Source organism: Diorhabda carinulata, chromosome 8 (genome assembly GCF_026250575.1).
Source record: "Diorhabda carinulata isolate Delta chromosome 8, icDioCari1.1, whole genome shotgun sequence".
Classification (NCBI taxonomy): Eukaryota; Metazoa; Arthropoda; class Insecta; order Coleoptera; family Chrysomelidae; genus Diorhabda; species Diorhabda carinulata.
Genome location: NC_079467.1, coordinates 17,987,689 through 18,011,120, shown reverse-complemented (window position 1 = coordinate 18,011,120; position 23,432 = coordinate 17,987,689). Strand labels below are relative to the sequence as shown.

Here is a 23,432-nt window from a genome sequence, read left to right as displayed (position 1 = left end):
TAGTCGTCTAAACTGCATTTGCATTCACAAACAAGTAGATAATTACATATTTAAATGTCCTTGTTTACACCAAGACCTGACCTGAATCACTAATTTTTAATAATTTAATATTTAAAACTTCAAATAATTATATTGATATTCGAAATACTTTGTTTAGTTTGACTACTGTAATATAGATGGAGATTCGAATGTTTGCGCACAATATTCTATAGTAGAATAAATAAAAAAATTATTTAGACTTATCTAATGGTATGATTGTTTGTCAATGATCAGATACAGTTTCAAAATTTATGAATTGCTAACACTTTCGAGCTTGACTCTAATGGAATAATATTGAACTGTTTACCTTCATTTTCCAAAGACGATAATTTGGTTGTCGAAACGCGTGTCACACAATATAATTTTGAGTGTTGGTGTAATGATAGTGGAAATAATAATGAAGAATATTACGAGGATGATCCCAGAAGTACTACTTCAACTTAGAAAACACACAAATTTTGGAAAAAATATATTTATTTTTCACCTTTTCCAGCGATGTTCAATAAGTTCGATACCCTTTTTATAATAAGAATCGTCAAGTTCCTCTAAATACCACCGAGGCATTTTTTCAAGTCTCGGAACAGAAAATAATCCATAGGAGCTAAATCTGACGAATAGGGTGCCTGTTCAGATAAAAACCGAATAGAGGCAAATGCCCAAGAGGTAGATCTCCAACTAGATGAGTAGACCAAACAAAACCCTGAATCAAATATAAATGGTGACACTTCATGTCATTTGGAAGATAATGGAAAGAGGAGGAGTACCAAGGGAAATAACCCGATTTCAGCATTTCAGAAAAAATTGCGCGTAATTTTTTTTTCGAATATTTTGAATGCTGGTATGATAAATAAAATACTGTTTCCATTTCAATGTTGTCTAAATACTTCACGTTATAAAAGAAAATGGAAAAAAATTGAAAACACAAAATTTAGTCATACCTTTGTATTCATAAGACTCAGAAAGATAAACATTAAAATATATTGAATATAATTTGATGCTAAAGCGATAAATGAATACGTTCATTAGTACTTCTTTTGAATTGAATTTGAAATTTGAAAAAACATGAAAATAAGATTAGTATTGCCTTAAAATCGGTGGGATCTTGTTACAAATACTTCGAATAAAACATTGAAAGTGAAGGGGATATATAAAACTTAGTACCTATTATTGACTAACTGTACATAGTGCAAAACGAGTGATTGTGAATATAGTTATTATGAAAACGGTAATTTCCTACATTTTTATATCATTGACAAGCTTTTTAACGGTTTATCTTGCACGTTATATTTTATAAGATTCATCCTACGTTTCTGATTATTTCTAACATGGAAACCACATTTTCTTGCTGTTTTATTGTAAAAGTGGAGATATAAATAGATAAACGCACAAATTTATGGATTTTTTATATGTTTGTGATTTCAACAGAACTTTCGTTAATCTTTTTTGACTTTTTTTCTCTATCTCTATCATGCTTTTCTTCATTTTTCAATATATCTATCACTATAGTTTCTAGCGTTTGTTTGTTTTAATATATGAAAAATTTCTAATGATCATCCTAATTCTTGTAAAGCATTGGAGTCATTTCTCAACATTTGTTGGGAGATTTCCAAGAAACAAACCACTTACAACCCTAGAGTACACTGTTACATATCAAGTATTGCAATTTTCTAGTTTTTTCTTATTTTCATATTGGAAATTTCCCTTTTTTTGGTTATAAATAATCGTCACTTTCGAATCAATTATAATACAACTCTACATAAGAAAAAATTGTCTTTGTCCTAAAATTTATTTTGTGATTCATCCATTTACTATATAAAATTTAAAAGAAAAAATAGCCACATTCATTAAAAAGTTTGCTTTTGTTGTAGTTATGATAATAATTTTTTTCTTGAAAAAAAATATCCAAAAATGTTTTTAAAAGTATCGCGAAAAAATTAAGTCGGCGTACCTATCACACAGCACCCACCGATCTGTGATGAAGTGATAAGCAAAAACTGTTTTTTCATATACTTGAGGTTAAAATGTCATCTAGAGAATGTAAAGATGATGTGGATGCATTTGATTTTATATTCATTAATCAACCCTCGTAAAAGTACGTGTTTCAAGTTGGTTTGCAAACATTTTCCTACATTCTAATGAAAAATACAAAATATGAATTAGTTTCAACTATTTAATGCTTACAAAAATAAGGAAACACTTAACCTATAAAATTTAACAATCGTTGCAAAGTGTTTGTTTTTTAGAATACTCTGTACCTACAAATTTATGACACTTTATGTTGCGACTTCTATTTTTCGTTCAAAAAGGTAGCAACGTCCCCAGGATCGATCAGGATTCTTTGCTGATTCACTACTAGCGGCTTCTCGTAATTAGGGAAGCAAAAGCATACTCACCTCTATATAATTTCTTAGATTTGGTAGAGTTTTGTATCAGCACACGATATTTTCTTTCACCAGCTCTTTACTAAAATCTAACAGAAACTTTCGTTGTGTATCCAAGCAGCCTGCGTTATCATTTGGATCCACTACGTCTACCTCACCCTTTGTACTAGTTTAGTGAAGATTAATTTCATGTTTATATGTTCCTCTTCCACTTAATTTATCATTACTATGTCCAATGGAAAGATAATACTGAAGCATTTTTTTTTGAGAGCATTAGAAACCAATGTTCGATTCTTTCTGAAAGCCAACATTGACGAAGTTATTGGCTTAGATATCAACGGCAGAAGTTCTTTGAGAATATGGGTTCCATTTTTTCGTAGGGTGCCACTTAATGTGATATTTTTATTCCACAGTTTGTCTACCAATTGAAGAGAAAAAAATTATATCGTATCCACCCGAGAGATAATCAGTCATATCCTTAATCACACTTTCGCTTTGATTTTTTTCTATTTGGTTATTTTTCTTGTCTAAACTTTAAGTTAGGTAATAGAAAAAAGGTAAATTATCAAGCTTTACCTAAGTAGAGTTGCATTTTAGATATGTAAGGCGAATCGCGACATGCAAGAGACCACAACTTCAGACCGTACTTGTCTATATCCCAAAAAGGAACCTTCCCTCGAAATGGTATTAGTTGTTCATCGACGTAGAGATGGGTACTGGGATTTGGCGCAGTTCTGCAGTATAAAACAAATTTTCTGAATTTTTCTGATGGGGGACATTTTATAGCCACGATCTCGTATTTCAAAATTATGGAAACGCAGAAATCTTGTAATAAATTTACATCGATCTCGAGCTATAATCGTAACTTCTTGGATCATTTGGCGAATATACGGAGAGTCACCAGACCACAGCATTTCTGAAGGTTCTCCACTGCTTTTCAAAGCACCAATTGTAATGACGCGGCCAATATAAGCTGTTATTTCAGTGTTAGTATTGTCAGTATATAGTCAATATTGTCGTTACTAGGATTTACAATATATCTTGACATAAAAACAAAAGAAAGACATCTTCTTTATTCATGTCTTTAGAACTAATACGTGTCAGCCCCGGAGTCCTTCTTACTATATGTTGTTGCCCCCTCTTTACTACACCCTCGAACTTTACCTTTGACCAATAAGTTCCTTCTTTAGATACATAGTAGGGGTTACCTGGCGAAAAAACACTCGACTGAACCTCGTCTTCAATACCACAAAAATGTTCACTTGGGGTACGTTTGTACTTATGAGGGTTAAAGTACGAGATGTAAAATTTTATTTGAATGCTCGCGAAGTCTTCGAAATTTGATTTAAATGTCCTGTTCGAGCTTGTGGTACATAAGCTGCCATGGATGCAGCTCAACGTAAAGCTTGACCGTTTCCATCCCACAATCTTTGAATTTTGTTAATTTCACTTTATATACTTGATATCATATTATTTCATATTGCCGTTTTGATAGATTGGCTTCAACAAACGTTAATAGGGCCCGCAATGGTATGAGTTGTGTGTCCCCGTCTTCTAGAGACTTGAAAAATGCTGTTTTGTATTTCTAGTTACCTTTTTGAGCATGTGGAAAGTATCTCTATAGCTGGATATTTGTAATGATGTCTGAGATGCATGCACCAATAACTCCTTATCTACTGCACCTTGAATCTATCTTGTTTCTCTTCTTTTACTTTTCCCATAACATTCGACGAAGCAATTTCGTGATCGTTCAAGTCCGGAATTTTATTCCGGCGAATCTTTATGGATGAAAAGTTTCCTTAAAAACAATGCGCGTTTAAAAATAAATTTGTTTTTTGTAAACCTTCAAACATCTTTGTTTAAATTGCCTCCTAGTCCCGTTGAAAGCTAGAAATTCGATATGAGTAGAAGCTGCGAATCTCCACGGCCAATTTTTGAGCAGATACAAGGGTGATCCCAAAAGTACTTGGACCAACAAAGAAATAGTAAAATTTTGAAAAAAAAATATATTTATTTTTTAACGCAATCTCCTTTCAGCTCCTTATACTTTTACCAGTGATGTTTGATAAGTTCGATACCGTTTTTATAATATAAATCGTCAAATTTCTCAAAATAGCCATTAACTGATGACATCACATCTTCATTGTTATATAATCTTTTACTAAAGAGCTATTTTTTCAAGTCTGAGACAGAAAATAATCTGAGGGGACTGAATCTGGCGAATAACCTGCATGAGGTGGCAATTTAAACTTTGATTCATCAATTTTGGCCATTGCAATAACGAATGTGTGAGCTGTTGCATTATCTTGATGAAAAAACATTTTCTTCTTAGCCAAATGCGGTCGTTTTTGCTTGATTTCGTCATTCAAACGTTTGTATATTACTCGCCGTTAATAGTTTTTCCTTTTTTAAGATAGTTAATGGAAATTATCCCACGCGAATCCCAAAAAACCAACGCTATGACCTCTCCTGCAGATGGAACGGTCTTTTTTTCACGACGCTGTTTTTTTCCATTGTGAACAAACGCGGCATTCATCTTACGCACAGGTTCCTCGTGTCCAAATTTTCAGTTAATGTGCGATGTACCGAACTTTTTGAAATGCTTATTATGTTTGCTAGCTCACGCATTTGCAGTCGACGATTATTTTAATACCGTTTGGTAATTTTCTCCAGCATTTCAGGAGCGATGCTGGTCATCGCAGATCGTAATTTCTGGTTTAAACTCTGCTACCCAATATTTTACAGTTCATAAGGAAGGAGCAGAGTACCATCTAGCTCAGCTTTCATATAGGTTGAACTAAGAAATTATTGTATCACATAACGATGTCGAATTTTTTCCATGATAACAAATTCAGTGAATACGTTCTTTATAGATAGTTGCCAAACAAATACTAACCAACGTAGCGTTTTCAAACTTGAAACATATGCTGTATAGAGTGTGTACTTTCTAATCTAGTGATGGCAACTACCGCCACCTCCAGGTCATGCCAGGTAATTCTGGGACCATCCTAACAAAAATAGAAATATAATTAGGATATACCCTGAAAATGTAAGAAATATCTTCAACAGTACAAATAAGTGATCAACTCCTTCTTTCATGAGTGTTGTTATTTTTGATTGCTCAATTATTTAGTAGAATATTATATAAATAATCCAAACAACATAGAGTATAAGTTCTTACCTTTATATTCTGAAACAATACCCATTAGAACCAGCTAGTACCAGATTTTTTGAGTGGGTTGACTTTGATGCACTCTCTATTTAAATCGCTAATGTATAGTGCTATTTAGGTAACGTTTTTTGCTTCCGTACAAAAAGTTTTATGAAATTGATTGTTGGCAAGCTAGATCGGTCAAATTCGTCTACGTGCACCGCAAGAATATTTTTATGAATTACAGAATATTAGATAGTTCTCAACAAAAATTCAAATTAGGTTAGAAAAGAAGAATATCTTATCTTAATGATCAATCAACTGATAATCATGAAATAATTGTATCTTACTACGTAATCAATTAAATGAATGGATATATGTTCTTATACACTTGATTGCTTAGAAATTATGAAGGACATGTTGTTTTACCTGTTGCAGTCATTATCCTTCCAGATTAAAGAATTTTAACTTTTATTGTGCCGTAAATATTCAAAAGAGGGGGTAACGGTATACATTCTATAATTGAAGTAGATATTCCGAAAGTATACTTGAACCAAATGACCTAAATGAACGCTATAGTCTGTTTGGATAGTGAAAATATATTATTAAGACGACAATCTGAAAATTACTAATTCTTTCAAGCAGACTGTTGAGATGATTCCATCACTATAGTACATTCGTACTATAGTTTCGAACTCTATACAGGGGTAAGAAAAATTGATGAATCGGTAGCTTTATTATGGCTTTTATTGAAAATTGTCTCAAATAAAAAGTTTGTACGTTATCTAATGTTCTTTATTGACGTTCAGTTTTAGTCACATTTTTCCAGATATGTTGTCTTCGGTAAATATTCCAAATACATCACCCTGTATTTATATTAACAAAATCAAATTTAATTGTTTATACTGATATTAATATCCTGAGTAATTATTGCAGTATGCATTTTGACACATGTGTGTTCTAATCTGACTTTGTAAAAATGTACATTCAAAAAACGCAATAAGTTTTGAAACTCCAATATATCATAGTTATTTTAGGTTCTGTTGTTTTATCACATTCAATTACTTCATTAATGATTGATAGTTTTGTAGATACAAATATATCGTTACAAGAAGCTATCGATATTTAATGATATATAACCTGACAGAATTTCTCATATTTCCAAGTCTTCAGTGTCTCGAAAATTGAGGAAGTTTGCTGAAATAGGCATTGTAAAAAATATTCCCGGTTATAGACGAAAAAAAAAACCACAACGAATGAAAATATTCAACTTAATACAACACTTTGTGTATAGGAAGAGCCTTAAAATTCACCGAATCGAAACTTAAAATAAATATTGGTGAGAAATATAGAAGAAAAATTCTGTGCTTGCTATCAGTAAATTCAGAAGTATCATATCTACTAGAAAAAATTATATATACGAGGTAATGCATTTAAAATATTACCCGATGACGTCATTTCTTCATAAATATGACAAACTAAAAATCTGCAAACATCATAAACTTATAAGAGACAATTTTTCGTAAAAGTCATAATACAGCTACAAATTCACTGTTTATATATAATGAACAAATTTTCCTCATTCCACGCTTCACAAAAATATGGAAACTTTGGAAAATTTTATTAATATCATGCATCATCAGACTATATGACTATAATGTTGATTCCTGCTTCAGCAGCTTTAAAAAAAGACTTTGTTATTATTTCATTGACAACTCACCCTTCGTTCGAACCTCCCTCGTATTTAAAAGCAATTGGAAGTATTGGAATTGTTATAGGAAAAATTATCATTAGCAAGATTATTTATTAAGTAATGAACTACGTATACAGTTTTCACTTTGAGAATAAAAGCTTAAGGCCTCTTGACATGATACAAGACAACGTGGAATGCAATGCAAGACGCAATATTTCTGGTAGTTACTTACCAGTTTCGTACATACGCAGTATATGATCTTGAACTTCCTCAATAAAACGATAATACTTCCACCCCTAACTGACCGATACCTAGCCCAGGAAAATCCAAATTAATGTCTCCCTAACGTTTTGTAAAACCAAAACCTTCTACCTGCTCTTTCTTCCATATTTACATGAACCCAGGCGAGAGTTTTGGAATCGACAACGAAGCGATCTGATCTGATCTGATCCAGAGACTCAGCTCGCGCGACGTAGTTTAATCTTTTGTTGTTAATATTTTTGTGTATATTGTTTTGTTGATGAATATATAGTAAGTTTGAGTTTAACATGTTTTATTGTGATATTTCTTAAAAGCATTCGTAGATAATGTTCAGCTGACTGTTTCGTGCAAAATCTCGCATTTCCAAAATTATTGGTTTGGTGCAATTTTTAATGCGTGCTAGCTGCAATTCTACAGAAAATTAGTTTCTGATCTGACCGACAAAGATTCATTAATTATCTCATGTTTTATTTTTCTTAGGAGGTTTTGAAATGTTTCTTCATCGATTCTAAACCTATTCTTGTAAGTTTTCTTGTCTAATTCTATAGCTAAGTTAATTTTTTCTCTTGTTATATCTAGTAAGGTATCGCCTGAGTGCTCTTTTAGAGTCTGATCTAAAAGCAAAGTAGCAGGAGATATAATCATTGGCAGTGATGCAATAACCACTTTTTTTGTATATATCTAGTTTTGTAATTTTCAGTTTTAAACCGACCACAAAGTCTCTAATATCATTTGAGGCTGAGAAATTTTCGACTTTTTCTTATGGAATTTCGACCAGTGGCAACCATGATATAATGGCAAGAAACTTGCATAATATCAAGCAAAGTGCAATATTAGTCTATGCAATATTTTGACCTTGCATGAAATTGCATACTATCTTATCTTATTTATCAAACAGCCTTCAGTTTCACTCATCACATTGTAGGGGTGAAATATATTCCAGAAAATACTGAAGTCATCTTCGGGAGAAGTCTCTCCATGAGATCTCTTCCAAACTGTTTCGTTTTATTACAACGCGCTTCCCATTATTCCACCGTTAATTATTGGAAAAATTAATCGAAGACTTTTCTTACGTTATTTATATTTAGCTGAATGTTTTTAGCTACAGGATAGCATGACTTTCCATTGCTCTCATCATAGCTTGATCGGATAAAGATAAGGATGGTGAAGATGTAAATACTAACATCAGAAGAAATTGTCATTATCAAATATTTTATATCGCGGTTGTCTATATAGTTCAGGTTCTATGATATTTTCAAAAAGGTTATATTTTCGTGCAACAACTACTTTTGCATTATACTTTTCGTAGGTTCAAATGTAGAATTTTTCTCTTGCTGTTTATTGTGATTTTGCCACAATACTGTTGGACAAAAACTTGTGAATTGTCCAGCTATTTCTTATAATTCATGGAATCATGATAATCTCTCGTTTTGCATCTCTAGATTTCCAATGCATTACATTCAAGTTAAAATTTGATTGTTTTCTTTCTAATTTTCCTACGAGGGATTGTACAAGGTACAAAGTGTCAAAATTTATAGATACCTCGCCTATTCTTACCACTGCGAATCCAAATCTCAAATAACATATAATTTCTGATGAACAGTCTTCTTCTTCTACTGCCTTGCACCTACAGTGCGTTGACGATTATCTCATGGTCAGACATTTATTTATGCCAGTCCAGTGTTTTATATCGCGTAGTCATGACATTTGTTTTCGGCCTACGCCTCTCTCTCCTTATATGTTCAATTGGGGTATTGTATATCTTTCTCCTCTAAGAACGTGACCCAAGTATCCAACCTTTCGCACCTTGATCAAGTTGAACAACTCTCTCAAAGTCCCCGCTCTTCTTAGTACATCCTCGTTCCTCCTCTGTCTGTCCAGGGTATACCCAACATTCTTCGAAGGATCTACATTTCGAAGCCCTCTAGTTTATTGATGGACGATATTTTCATCGAAATCGTAGGCGTGTATCCCCCTATACCCATTTCATCTTCTAACGACGACATTTGAGTTGACACTTGTCCTCTACATTATTTTTATATTTAAAAAAATTATTATTTATATAAAGAAAATTTTCGCAAAAAATTAACGCGAGTCAAAATATTGTCAAGCGCGTTTTTCATATCAATCCTTTATACGACATAAATTTAAATGACGCAGAGCTTATCAATGTTGAATATGAGAAATCTCAAGAATTTTTTTCTCAATTTCACATCATAAGAAATAATTAAAAATAAGAGAACAGAATGGTATACAAAACCAAGTTTATAAGGGATCAACAAATTATAGGTATAATTAATGAAACAGGAATTGAACATTTTTTTCTACTGCATGTCCAAGGATTTTCCCAACAACTGTTGAATTATTTCAATAAATATGATGCTAGTTAAGTTAACGGAACTATAAATAGGAAAATATAATTAAAAATAAGAGAACAGAATGGTATACAAAACCAAGTTTATAAGGGATCAACAAATTATAGGTATAATTAATGAAACAGGAATTGAACATTTTTTTCTACTGCATGTCCAAGGATTTTCCCAACAACTGTTGAATTATTTCAATAAATATGATGCTAGTTAAGTTAACGGAACTATAAATAGGAAAAATTCAAGTTTTTGATATTCATGTTGTGAGTGATCTATTAATCAACATAATTCTATAAATTGTCAATTACAAGTAACATTTTGATGAAGACAAAAATAGGTTGAAATGTCAATTTTTCACCCGTTTGTTTGAAACTAATATTCTATCGAAAGATACCTAAATCAAGACGATTTACAGAGAGAAACAAATCAAAATTAAATGCTTCAACTACTTATAAATCTAATCCCAATATTCAACGCTGCGAAGCACAAAACTAGAAATAATATGCTCCACTACCCGTGCGAAGCCGGGGAGCTAGTAAATTATAATTGTTACTATAAAGCAGCTGGAAAAAGCAAACACTTTGGTTAATGACTACCTTCAAGAATTGTTTAGCATCTAATTAGATTCTACAAATGAATCAAATGGTCTCCTTATTAATTATAATGAATGTCTATTAGAGCAAACACAGTTTCAATTAATAGAAACCATTTGAACGCAATTTTAATTAATTACATGTTTGAATATATCTTTTACGTTACGTTAAAAAAAGAGAAAGTTTGTAGAAGAACAAATTAATCACGCTCAAAAAATCATCGCAAGGTGAGATTATATACAAGTTTGATGTTACAAATGAAATCAGAAATAAAATAAAATTAATCGAAATCAGAATAACGTCAGTATCAATTTTGATACACTCGAATGATTTTAACTTTTTTTTAATTCAAGTACGTTTTGATGTTTAGTTTATCAAGAAATAATCTTGGAACGATAATAAAAATGTTGAATAAGTGAAAATAATGTCTATTACAAAAAGGCTAGATATGCATGTAAAAAAATCTTATTTGAATGTTATATATACAGGGTGTTTCTAAAAAATTGAATAAAATATGTCTCACATCTTTAACTGTAATAGTTTTTACGTTAACTGAGATAAAATCCAAAAACCCAACTCCAAAATACACTTTTTTACATTTGGAGTAAAATAACTTCGCTAAATGCCTGAGAAATACATTAAACTTTCAAATGAAACTCACAAAAAATTTATTTCTGAAAAGAATGATGTGTACAACTTCAATAAAACAAATTCAATCGAAATCAGAATAACGTCAGTATCAATTTTGACACATAATTTTGAGTGATTTTAACTTTTTTGTAATATCAAGTTCGTTTTGATGTTTAGTTTATCGACAAATAATCTTAGGACGATGATAAAAATATATATACAAGTGAAAATAACGTCTATTACAGAAAGTCTAGTTATGCATATAACAAAAATTTGAATGTTATATATACAAGGTGTTTCTGAATAGCCCCCCAATCTCTCGGGAAATGGTTCTATAATAATTCACCAATAATAGGAAGCCATATTGAATATCTCGAATCTGAAATTCCCATGCAAATTTGTTTGGTCTACACGTATTTTGACCTGAAAAATTGAATAAAATAGGTTTCAGATCTGTAACTGTAATATGGTTTACGTTAACTGGGGTAAAATACAAAATATAAAATACAGGTCAAAATACATATAGACCAAATAAATTTACATGACAATTTCAGACCCGAGACATTAAAAATGGTTTTCTATCATTGGTGGATGCTCAAGAAGCATTTTTGGAACTTTTTTCATATAGAATCATTTCCCGAGAGATTGGAGTGCTATTCTAAAACACCCTGTATATATATTTTGCTGCCACATTAATTCTCTCTATTATCTTGATTATAAAGCTATTACTTTTTTGATAATTTACCTTGTTCAATGCACAATGAAGACTCAAGCTCATCGGTTTCATCTTCTTCTTCACGTGCCTTTGAACCTCGGTTTTTATTACTAAATTCGAAAATTCTTTGTCAGTGGAGCCACTATGAGTAGGTAATCGTTTACCTATAACGTTTACTGTCAGTTTATATGAGCTGTCGTCGTTAAAAATCTCAGGATGTGGTTCTAGAATTTGCAAAATGTCCAGCACGTCGAAAAGAACGTGTGATTCACTTCTTCCCGGGCTTTAGATAAAAAATTGACTGCTTACATTGTATTACCAGGATTTTCACTCACATATGCAACTAACACCATCAATAATTTTCTTTTGTTTCAACCCTTGAGGTTGAAGTAAAATTTTTCTTTCTGCACTGCACTTTCGCTCTTCTCAAGAAATTTGACTGGTTGTCCAAGCTGATTTATCATCTTTATATATACAAGGTGTTTCAAAAAAAGGTGATTCCGTCTCTAGGATGAATAGAAAACATCCAATGAGCTTGTTTTTATATCTAACTCTCATAGAGGGAGCTATACGGTTCGTGCCAAGTATTATTGAATATAACTGTTTCAATATAAGATTTATTGAGAGAAATTTCAAATTAACTTAAACATCTTTTAATTTCACACTAAAAAGTTACTCTTGATAAAACTCGATACTGTGTACCGTTATCGGAATAATTTGATTTGAAAATTATGAAGTAATCGATAAAACCGATACATTTAGAAAAATTGGGACTCAAGTCTTTCGTTTCTTGTAACATTTCACAAAAATCCAGTCTAATCAGTATATATCTTGTTTTTCAAACTTAAATTAGTATGGGCACTGAGCTATTGAAGGCTTAAGTATGAAACAAACAATTTAATGATCATGTATTGTGTATTCAAACTGTTGTTTGTTTCATACTAAGACCCCCAATCTAAGTACCCATAATTATTTAACTTTGAATTTTACATGGCAATAGCATTTTCTCTGAGTTTGACATGGAAAACTGTCATTCATTTATAGTTTTCTCGGATAAACTTACCAAGAAAAAATACATCTAAAGCTATTGAACGACGTTGTAGAGAAACTGGGAATGTGAGATCTAAAAAAAAATTCAGGTAGGCCAAGAACACCAAGAACCATTAACAAACAAAATACGATTTTAAATTTAGTTGATTGAAGACCAACAACAGTTAGCATGAGGAATGTGGCAAGACAAACGAATACGTCTTCCTCAAGTACTTGGAGGATACTTAAAGAACAACAGCTACATCCTTATCATTACAGACAATTCCAAGTTATGAAAACATATTTGTATAAAATTTCAATAGTGTTGTCAGTAGTTATTAGCTAGTAATGTTGTAAAAAATGTGTATAATTGAAATGTCTGCTACACCAGCAATGAAAATATCAATTTTGAAACTACTTTTTTAATCCAATCATGAGTAACATTCGTATCAACACCTTATGCTTCCCCACTTATTTCAGCACTATTGATATTGTGATGTTGATTGAATTTTTCGAACCATTATATTAAACCAAGATCTTCAACAAATTTCTCCATATGAGCTTTCAAGAACCCATCAGTGTTGAGATATACATATTATTCTGGTACTATCGGTAAAACCATGATAGAAAAGCTTGATCTAAATCCTTGCATTTAACGTGGAAGATTTAGAAGTTCAAGTTACTATTTCATTGGTCAATGGTCAATGTTCTCAGTTTCTTTCGCCTAAAGTTCCTGGTTTAAGTAATGAAAAACTTATTAATAGAAGAGGTACCTGAATTTGACTCTTCTACAAATGATGTGGTGATGCTTGCGTGAAGAAATTGTGTAACAGTTGTACGAAGATATAAAGCTAACAATTACGTAGAACTAGTAGAGGATAATCTAATTCGATTCTAATATTCAGGCTGTAATATGGATCAAAAATCACACTCATAAGTCAACGCTCATTTCCAAGACAAATTAGAAAAATTGAGCAAAGAATGCGAACGTTTTCAGATGAACATTAAATTAATGAAGAACGAATACCACAAAAAAAAGGACACTCATAGGATGACCAACTTCTGCTGGGAATTAAATGAATTCCAAAGTCAAGTCAAGTCAATTCCAAACAAGAAAGACATTCAAAAACACCCAAAATTACATTCAATCAATCAGATACGCGCTTCGATCACAAAAGTAACTACTTCATTATCTTAACGAGCTAGTATAATCCAGTTTTTATATACGTAGTTCATGAGCTCTTAGCCTCGTATAGTAGATAGAAGGCGTTCGCAATTCACTTAAAGTTTACTGCTTCGATCCATTTTATTATAGTAGAACTCGAACGATTACTCAGCCAATTTGTTCTCAAAAATATCTTCGAGAAGGATTAACACCAACAAAAATCAAAAACAGAATGGAGGCTGTTTACAGTGAACAACGTCGAGTACATTGTTGTGAGCGATCTTAAGAGCTTTGCTGCAAGGACCAATCATTTGAAATGGATGATGAAACTGTAGTCTTTTGCTATGATCCAAAAGAGATTCCATGGAGTGGCATCGGATAGGGAAGCCTGTGCCAAAAAAGCAAAGGTCACGAAAAGCATAAAAAAAGGGTTCTAAAATATTTTGGGACTGTGATCTATCTATCCTTCTCATTTACTTTAAGTGTTCAAATACATTAATTTACACGGCATATTACTCTGACTCACTAAGGAAATTGCGTCAAAAAATTATCGAAAAAAGGCGCAGCAAAATCAACTGAGATGTACGCTTGCTTGATCACGAGATCCCAATCCACACGTCTTCGCTTTCCAAGGCTATTGTACACGAATATGACTTCATAGATATCGAACACCCATATAACCCAGATCTGGCACCGCTAAACTATTGTTTGTTCGAAAAACTGAAAGCTGAGTTGAGGAGTGAAATATTTAATCGCAACGATGATATCGAACATAACATAACCGTTTTTATTGTTTATTCATGACCTTTATATGTATGTTAGACTAAGAACTCATGAGCTCCACTACGCATGTTCAAATATGAATAGTAGGTAGCCTAAGCTTTTGTTGTATATGTTACAAGAAAAGTGGATTCTCCAGTAAGAATTGACTCTTCCTAGGTAAAGTCGACTCTTACTGGACTTTTTAGTAAAAGTTGATTAAAAGGGAAAAGTGATAAAATTTTAACAACATTTACTAGACAGAGTTGACTAGACCTAGGGAAAGTATACTCTTACTGCCTTGAGTTAGTAAAAGTTGACTTTTTGCAAGGGGAAAACCGATTTGGCCTTGGTAAAGTCGACCTAACCTAACCTAACCTAACATATAGATAACAAAATATTATTTTTCCGGTTTATCTTTGCCTTGAGCGGCATCTAAACTATGAATGAAAGAAAAAACAGATTCCGCCTCGGTTTTTGGCTGTCCAATTAGCGTAAGATCGCTCAAATTCGGAGAATCACGACACACCGTTTACTGAGCTATTAATGAAGTTTTATAACAAACTGCAACTAATTATTGAAACGTAAACACTTCCTGAATCCTTGGTCGCTGTTGTTAATAGCATCAAATAGACACGTAAACGGGAAGACAACGGTAATAACAGTAAACAACTAGAGCTGGAATAAACATAAACAAATCAAAGATATGCGCGCGCAGTTATATGAGAAGAGCAATATCTCGGAATAAACTTTTACTAAACCACAATAGGTATAGTTAACTCTTCCTAGGCAAAGTTGATCTGTTTATTCTCATCCAACTTTTACTGAAACTTTTAGTAAGAGTTTACTCTTCCTAGGCAGAGTCAACTCTCCCTAACAATCTACTTTTCCTGTAACATATATAAGTAGTGTGAGGAAAGTACCTTATTTCTTATAGTGTAAACAATGTATGGTTTTGACATTACGCAAGCTATTAGAAATATTCAGTTCATATTCCAAAGCATTTGTAGAAAAAAATAATTTATATCATAACAAATTGCTAAATATAGCATTACTTAAATCGTTTTAGCCTTCTCTTAAATTATAAATCACTTATTTCATATAATTATAATGTCTAAATCTTGTTTCCAACTGTTTATATCCATACGATAATTATTATTAATATTCAATCCACATTTTCGATACATTCTTCTCTCAATTCTCGTTAAATTGAGATAATAATCTATCCATACATGGTAGCTGAAATTACTCAAAACAAGAACGATTATCTCAAGAAATAAATTAATTATTAGTTTTATTTGCTTTAGTTGAGTGTAAGAATTAAATTGATATATTCCAATCACATATACCATAATGGTCAATATATACCGAGACACTTTAATTGAATATAGTTGACTTGACATGTAGGAGACAGACGCTACGCGCCGTGGTATCGGATCATTAAAAATGATTAAAATTAACAACAGTTTAATTTATGTAGTCTCCTGTATACTTATAAAAGCATATAACATGATTAAGTTTAAGTATATAGGGTATCTCATAAAAAAGTCGTTTTCCAATGTTCACTTTGCCTTAGTATTCAAAATATAACCCATAGTCTTAACCCAACGTTCAGTAAGCTCATTGAGACTTTATGAAGACTTTATTCTTCGTGCGAAATGTTGTCGCATTGTATTTTCAACTCCTTTGGATTCAAATTGTTTATAGTAATCTGACGATGCAAAGTCTGGACTAAATGTTGGATGTGGTAGAAAATCAACGCCACCAAGGTCTTACACTTACGTTTCTTTCGCAGTATGTGGCTTAGCATTGTCTTTTTGTAAGAGCCTACTGCCATATCTACATCTCTCTTTTTAGACTCATATAGCAAAGATACGGCTGCTCTACGTCATATATCCATTGAGGTAGTAGTAAAAATAGAGAGAGCGAGGTATGGAAACTTGTTCGAGTGAGCCCAAACTATTGATAAATGGCGAAAAACATCAACTGCTGTGACTTCCTCCATTATATTTGCGACTGTTTGATCTAATTAAGGTTATCCTATATAATTCATGTCCTAGATTGTTTAACTAATAGAGGGGAACGTTGCACTTTGCTACAAATGTTTAATGCAACTTCCAATATAGGTTTAGAATCATTTTTGGAAGTAGGAATAACGTATGGTAAGACATGGGTTGTTAGGCCAAACTTTATCAGTGTATGGGTTTCTATTTGTTATTAATCGAATACAACATTCAAAATTACACACTAAAAATTGAAAAATTTTGAATTGGTTGACATAAGAAGGCGCTTTTTATAATATGCTTCAATGTTTGTATATTATTTCCAGATATTTTTATATGTTTTTGCTGTACTGGCATCATCTGAATCAAAAAAATTGATAGAGAGAAAACGACGGGGATCATTAAGGACGACATTATCTCCAACTACTCATCTACAAATTGCGGGGATAGACAATTTCGATTTACAAAATAGTGACTTATATGCTAGAGGTTCGTATTTGGATAATTTTTTAGAAATTAAAATTGTGAAATGAAATCATCAGAATGTTTCATTGGAATAGTGCCTTACTATAACTTACTTTATGGTTCTAAAAATAGTAATTTGATTTTATGTTACTCTGACCGCGGATAGTGAATTAGAAGTCATTGGATTTTTGCACTAACTGCAAACAGAAATGAAATTTCAAATTCATTGACGTAGAAATCAATAGAAAAAATTATTTTCCAGGATTGATAAATTAGGCAAAATGTTAATGATATATGTGGACAGAAGAATTTACGACCAAAATAATTTCACAGAAATATCTGAAATCATGAAACTTGAGCATCTTTTTGTATAAATTGTGTAGTTCTTCGTCTCTTAATACCATTTTTTTATCGATAGCCATATTTCTAGACACATCTTTGCCCTTATCTTGGTCGCTGATATTTTTTTTCATTACTCATTTCGTTACAAGGATTTTTATCATCCTTCCAATACATTTATATCCTGCACTACATCTTTTTCTATAATTGAGATTAAAGGCTGAAATTTTCTGAAAAATTTTCCTAAACTATGTTATTTTTTACTGTATATGTAGTGATGGATAATTAATTATTATATTATTATATAATTAACTTTGTCACTCAACTTTTTCATTTTAATGTACGAAGTCATAACATCATGGAAAAAATTTCACAAAATTTCTCATTCGACCGGAAAATGCTTTGGAAATTTCGGACAGCTTTTGATACTTTATAAAATAGTTGAAGAATATGCTCTTGAATTTTCATGAAGAAATATTGATTTTTTGCTTTTCTTAAATTTCTATTTTGACAATTTTTCCACAAATTTAATTAAAAACAAACTTCATATTCAGATTCAGCGACTTCGAAAACATATAGATCGACCATTATTAGTCATTAGTACGAATCAGGTCACTACTAAGCATTTTTGGTGATGGTTGTGGCTCGCCTATATATGATATCTCCAAGAAACGTTTTTAGAGCCACATCTTGACGAATTTCTGTTTTTCTATCACTGGTACTTCAGAGATTCAGCATAATATTAAGTATTCCATTAACCTGATCTGGAGTCTTATCTTGCAATTTATCCATCGAATGGATAGAAAACTATGTAAATTTTTTCAAAATGTATTTTCAAACAAATTCTAATACATCAAATTTTCAAAATATTGAAAAACTCTGCAAAACATTTTTTCAACAAAAACACTATTTATCAGTAACACCACATAATATTCATCTAAAGCGAGCCAAGCTACCGTCATCAGATACTAAAAATCTGGTGTAGGTAGTCGTTATACTGAAATATGTTTAGTTTAAATTTAGCCAAAAATTATAATGCAGTTCAAGCCAACTCGAAATGGTCTTGATCAGTTGTGTCAAAGTTTTTTCAAGAAAATAAAAATTTGTTTACAAAAAAAGTTGTTTAGAATTTTCTTAACTCGTTTTTATTATGCTCAGAAATTTTCAGAACTTAATTATCATTTCTTCTTTCAGACATATTCAGAATTCATATCGTCGCAATTCTCAGTAAATCTTCAGAGGGATTTTCAAAAAAAAATGTGCCAAATTTTTACATAATTATAAACATTGTAAAATCGTTTAGAAGTAAAAAAAAACTTATCTAGAATATTTTTTCTTTTATTCGACAGAAAGCGTAGACGTAGGAGGTACATATCAAATTCTAACAAACTCTTTGGAAAAACCAGTACAAGAATCTCAAGAATACATTCCTCCTCAGTCAATTGCAGTAGCAATTATACCCAGTTATCCACCTCCAGCGACACCCGTTAATGCAGCTGCTTCTAACGTACCTGGAAATGGAAACGCTGTATTTTTAGGATCAGGATCTATAGGAGTCGTTCACTTAGGAGGTGGTAGGTATTGTCATATTCTAAAAAAATGTATATCTTATGAACTTAATACTATATACATAATACGAAATCTTGATTTTGATCAATATGGAAATATATTTATTTGTAAATATCAACTTATTTGTGCATTTTCCAATTCTAAAGCCACATTGTGTGTCCTTGGAAGTGTTCAAAATTTGAACCAGCTATTGCGCAAGATTGGTTACAAAACAATAGTGACATTAGATCAACGTTAAATCTGATTTTATTCAGATATTTATTCGCGCAAATTTTGTTAATTTTATTATAAAAATTTCTTTTTATCTAATTTTATAGATTTATCATTGAATTTTTGTTAGCCGCTGATATATAAGCAAATCAGATGATCAAAATTTCCATAATATATTTCGCGTTTATCAAATACGAATTGAATTATGTAATTCAAACACTTTTGGATGTCGTATATTATATTTATGACTACATTATACGATTCTAACTTAAGATTAAAACGTGATTTATTCGACATATGATCCAAATTTCGAAAATAAAAGACATTCTTAAGAAATCTATATTTCTCAAAGTTCAATATACGAGATATGATTAGGAAATATGTCGAATTTGTAACCGCTTGTCAGTAACGATTTTCGTTCTAGTAAAATCTTGTACAAAGTTCTCAAGTTATGTCTCTATTTGGAAAGCATATCACAAAAAAAATACACAAAAAAATAAATTCTATTTATGTTTATCATTTAAGAAATTCAAAACTGTATATTGTTAAGAAAAGGGAAACGAAGTCAGATCAAACTTTAATGACGTTGGTCGTGGACTTAGGTTCAGATTCTCATTCAAGACTCGTCGACTACTAGACGGTCCATTTCCTCATAATACAAGAGGATCTGATTTCCTTGACAACTCCCCCATGGTCATCAGTTTTTCCTGTAATCTACTGAACCCCTTAAATAGCCGAATGTCCGAAAACAAAGTATAATACAGCCGCCAATTGTTGTGTCAAACTACAGGGGCTGAGATAGGCAAAGCCTCGTCCTGGAAAGAGCTTCAGAGCTCTACTCCTGAGTGAGCTTGAAATAGGAGAAGAAGATCTCTGGCAAATGAACCCATCCCACATTCAAGACTTTTTAAAAGGAGTGGAATTGATGGATCAGCTGGAAACAGTATGCCGAATATAGTATAAAATATTATACATTATTTTATAGGAAAATTATTTTATTCACAGGATCTCCACACTCTGCTGATAATATAAAAAAAATGTTGAACCTGAACGCAAATAATATGGAAACTGTCCTGTCAGCACATACTATACTATTATTTTATAATTATGTCATTGTCTACATTTGACTCGCTACAACTATTTTGTGGCAAATGATATTACAATTAGTAGCGATAGTGAAAAGATAGTAGTTCGTTTAAACATTTTGGAATGAGAGCGCTTATCCGTCCAGAGCGTCCAGTTAAGCCAGAATTAAAACCAAACCCAACGAACCTATATTTCCGGTTTCATAAGAACGAAAATACGAGGATGTATTGATATCTCGTTAGCCTAGACCAGTTCCATGCATAAACAAAATATTACGCAATAAATTAAAAGAAAAAAGATCAACCGAAATTGTGAAAATCGAAAAATTGGACTGTCGAGCCATCATCAAGTACCTGTATTTAGAAGGGTTGAGATGTAAGAAGATTCATGAAGATATGCTTAATACCCTTGGTGATCAATGTCCTTCGTATGCGACTGTGAAAAATTGAACTGCAAGCTGCAAAAGAGGTAAATTTTCCATTGAAGATGATGACCGATCGGGAAGGCCGGTTTCTGTGGCAGTCCCCGAAAATATCGATGCAGTTCATGACATGATTTTATCAGACCGTCGAATTGGGCTAAAACGGATATCTGAGGCACTGAATATTTCATACGAACACGTTCATCATATAGTTCACGTCGATTTGGACATGAGAAGAATTGCTGCAAAATGGATCCACAAATGATTGAATGTTGACCAAAAGCGTGTAGAAGGGTAGAAGCATCGCTTTCGATCTGTGCTCGATTTGAAAACGATGTAAACTTCTTAATACGAATTGTTACTATGAATGAGACTTGGGTACATTTCTACGATCCAGAAACAAAGCAACAATCGATGGGAAGGCGACACTCTGGTTCTCCAAGACCTAAGAAGTTTCGTATCCAAAAATCTGTAGGAAAAGCTTTTGCTTCAAGTTTTTGCGATTGTCATGGAGTAATCATAATTGATTTTTTGGATAAGGGTAGAACAATAACTGGAGATTACTATTCGACCTTACTGACCACTCTACGGGAAAGAATTAAAGAGAAAAGACGCGGAAAGCTATCCAAAGGTATTTTGTTTTTGCAGGACAACGCCCCTGCACACAAATCTCATGTTACCATGCAAAAAATTCGTGATTTAGGGTTTGAATTACTAGAACACCCTTATTCACCAGATTTGGCTCTGTCCGACTATCATCTCTTTCCTCAACTGAACAAAAGTTTAAAAGGTCGTAAATTTTCTTTCTCTGGTTTGCAGAGCAAGAAGAAACATTTTTTTTGAAAGGTCTAGAAACGTTGCAGGTTCGATGTAATAAATGTATCCAATTAAGAGGAGAATATGTTGAGTAATAAAATATTTTGATATTGATATTTTGTTTGGTTCTATAGTAGGCTAAGAATTTTTCAATATATCCTCATAATCATAAGTAACAAATACTTTTATCTCAGTGGTGAGACCCACTTGGCTGTATTAGCTTGACTTACGACACGATAACAAACTGCGACAATCATCAATAAATGGTCCTGGAGAACATGCGTTGAGATTAGAGAGATAAAAGTGGCTATTAGCAACGCATTTGCTATAAACTTTGGGTTATAAACGCATTCGAATGTTCATTTTCCAGGCGATTCAATCAAAATGAGTTGGGATAGTCTAGTATTTGTAATTCCATTTCAACAAAATCTAAAAAAATTGTTTCTCGCATATATTTCTTGATTCTGCTAATCAAATGGTTTGATTTAATAGTTTGTGCTGAACATGAATAGACACTAGCAGTTAAAAAAGTTTGGTGATTTATATATTTAAGGTGCGTATGTCCTTGGATCTGGAGGTCTTGGTTATTCTGAGAAAAGAAGAAATCCACGCCCGTCAATAAGATCATCTACTTTACCACCGATTCGAGCACATCCAAATCTACTACCTGCCGCTGTCAATTCCCAGCGAACTTCGCAGCAAACACCAATTTTTAGTTATACTTATCCAACAGGTACGAATATATTCATAGTAATAATCAGAAAATTAACTGTTTATAATAGATAATAAATTATGAAAATTAATTTACAGGTCAGCAGTTTCCTATCGACGCTAACGGTTACGAATATCTGACACCAAACAAAGTCGGATTTGGTGATCCTCTACCACCGAGACCACTAAAAGTAACGAACACTTACGCTGTTCCTACTTCGTTGCAAAGCAGTCAGTTCATCTCTCCAACCACTCAATATTCGCCACCCCAAACTATAACTCCAATGGAGGATAACCAAAACAGTTCACCAGTTTATCCAAAACGAGTTTCTAATGTTTACCAACCGTCATATTTGAAATAAATTAAGGCTGAAAGAAAAACATTGTGATTTTAATATTTGTAGTGTTATAGAGAAAATTAAAGTTTCTTCTTGAAGTTCTTGATGTTAAAACAATAAAAGTTCATTGTTCGCTGTCAGTGGTACGTGCCTTCTGCTCATACTATTAAGGCTAGAAGAAAATACTTAGTCACTTTCCATTAAAATGCACAGCCTGCGTGTAGATTTTCTCATGAACAGTTACTCCAGTCTGAATAGTCGTGATCTTATGCATGGGAATTGTGATTGACAAACGACACGCTGAACTCTGTTCCGTGGGTCTCTAGCTTTTACTTTCTTCAAATAGGGCCACCACACGATGGCTCTTCACATAAGAAGTATATATCCAGGGAAGGAGCTTGTCCCATGTACAACCGATGACCATTCTGCACGTCTATAACCTGTAGGTACCCTTCTTTATTTTAGTTTCTACGTTTTCGTACCAGAACAGGTTTGGATCTATGTTAAACCGTAGATATTTCACCATTCTAGATTCACGTCTTCCAATTTAGCCTCTCAGACCGCCACCAACGATCTACAATCTAATTACTATATGGACTAAAGGATTTTTCATGTCAACTATTTCAGCTGAAAGCGTTAAAGATAAAGGAAATTTTATGGCTCCATGCCAGTCTCCCACTACTTACTAT

The 23,432-nt window shown here is 32.4% G+C and overlaps 1 protein-coding gene across 1 annotated transcript; it reads left to right on the top strand.

Moving 5' to 3' along the window:
- The first annotated feature begins 1,229 nt into the window (after positions 1-1,229).
- Positions 1,230-22,859, top strand: LOC130897181 (uncharacterized). The gene is made up of 5 exons (XM_057805907.1): positions 1,230-1,264; positions 17,115-17,277; positions 18,942-19,166; positions 22,248-22,427; positions 22,505-22,859. Exons 1-5 carry the CDS (start codon positions 1,256-1,258, stop codon positions 22,765-22,767), a joined length of 840 nt encoding a protein of 279 aa, XP_057661890.1. The 5' UTR covers positions 1,230-1,255; the 3' UTR covers positions 22,768-22,859.
- Positions 22,860-23,432: the final 573 nt, after the last annotated feature.

Coding starts and splice junctions, on each gene's coding strand:
- LOC130897181 (XM_057805907.1), top strand. Junction 17,278..18,941: donor TAGTGACTTATATGCTAGAG/GTTCGTATTTGG, acceptor TTTATTCGACAG/AAAGCGTAGACGTAGGAGGT. Junction 22,428..22,504: donor TAGTTATACTTATCCAACAG/GTACGAATATAT, acceptor ATTAATTTACAG/GTCAGCAGTTTCCTATCGAC.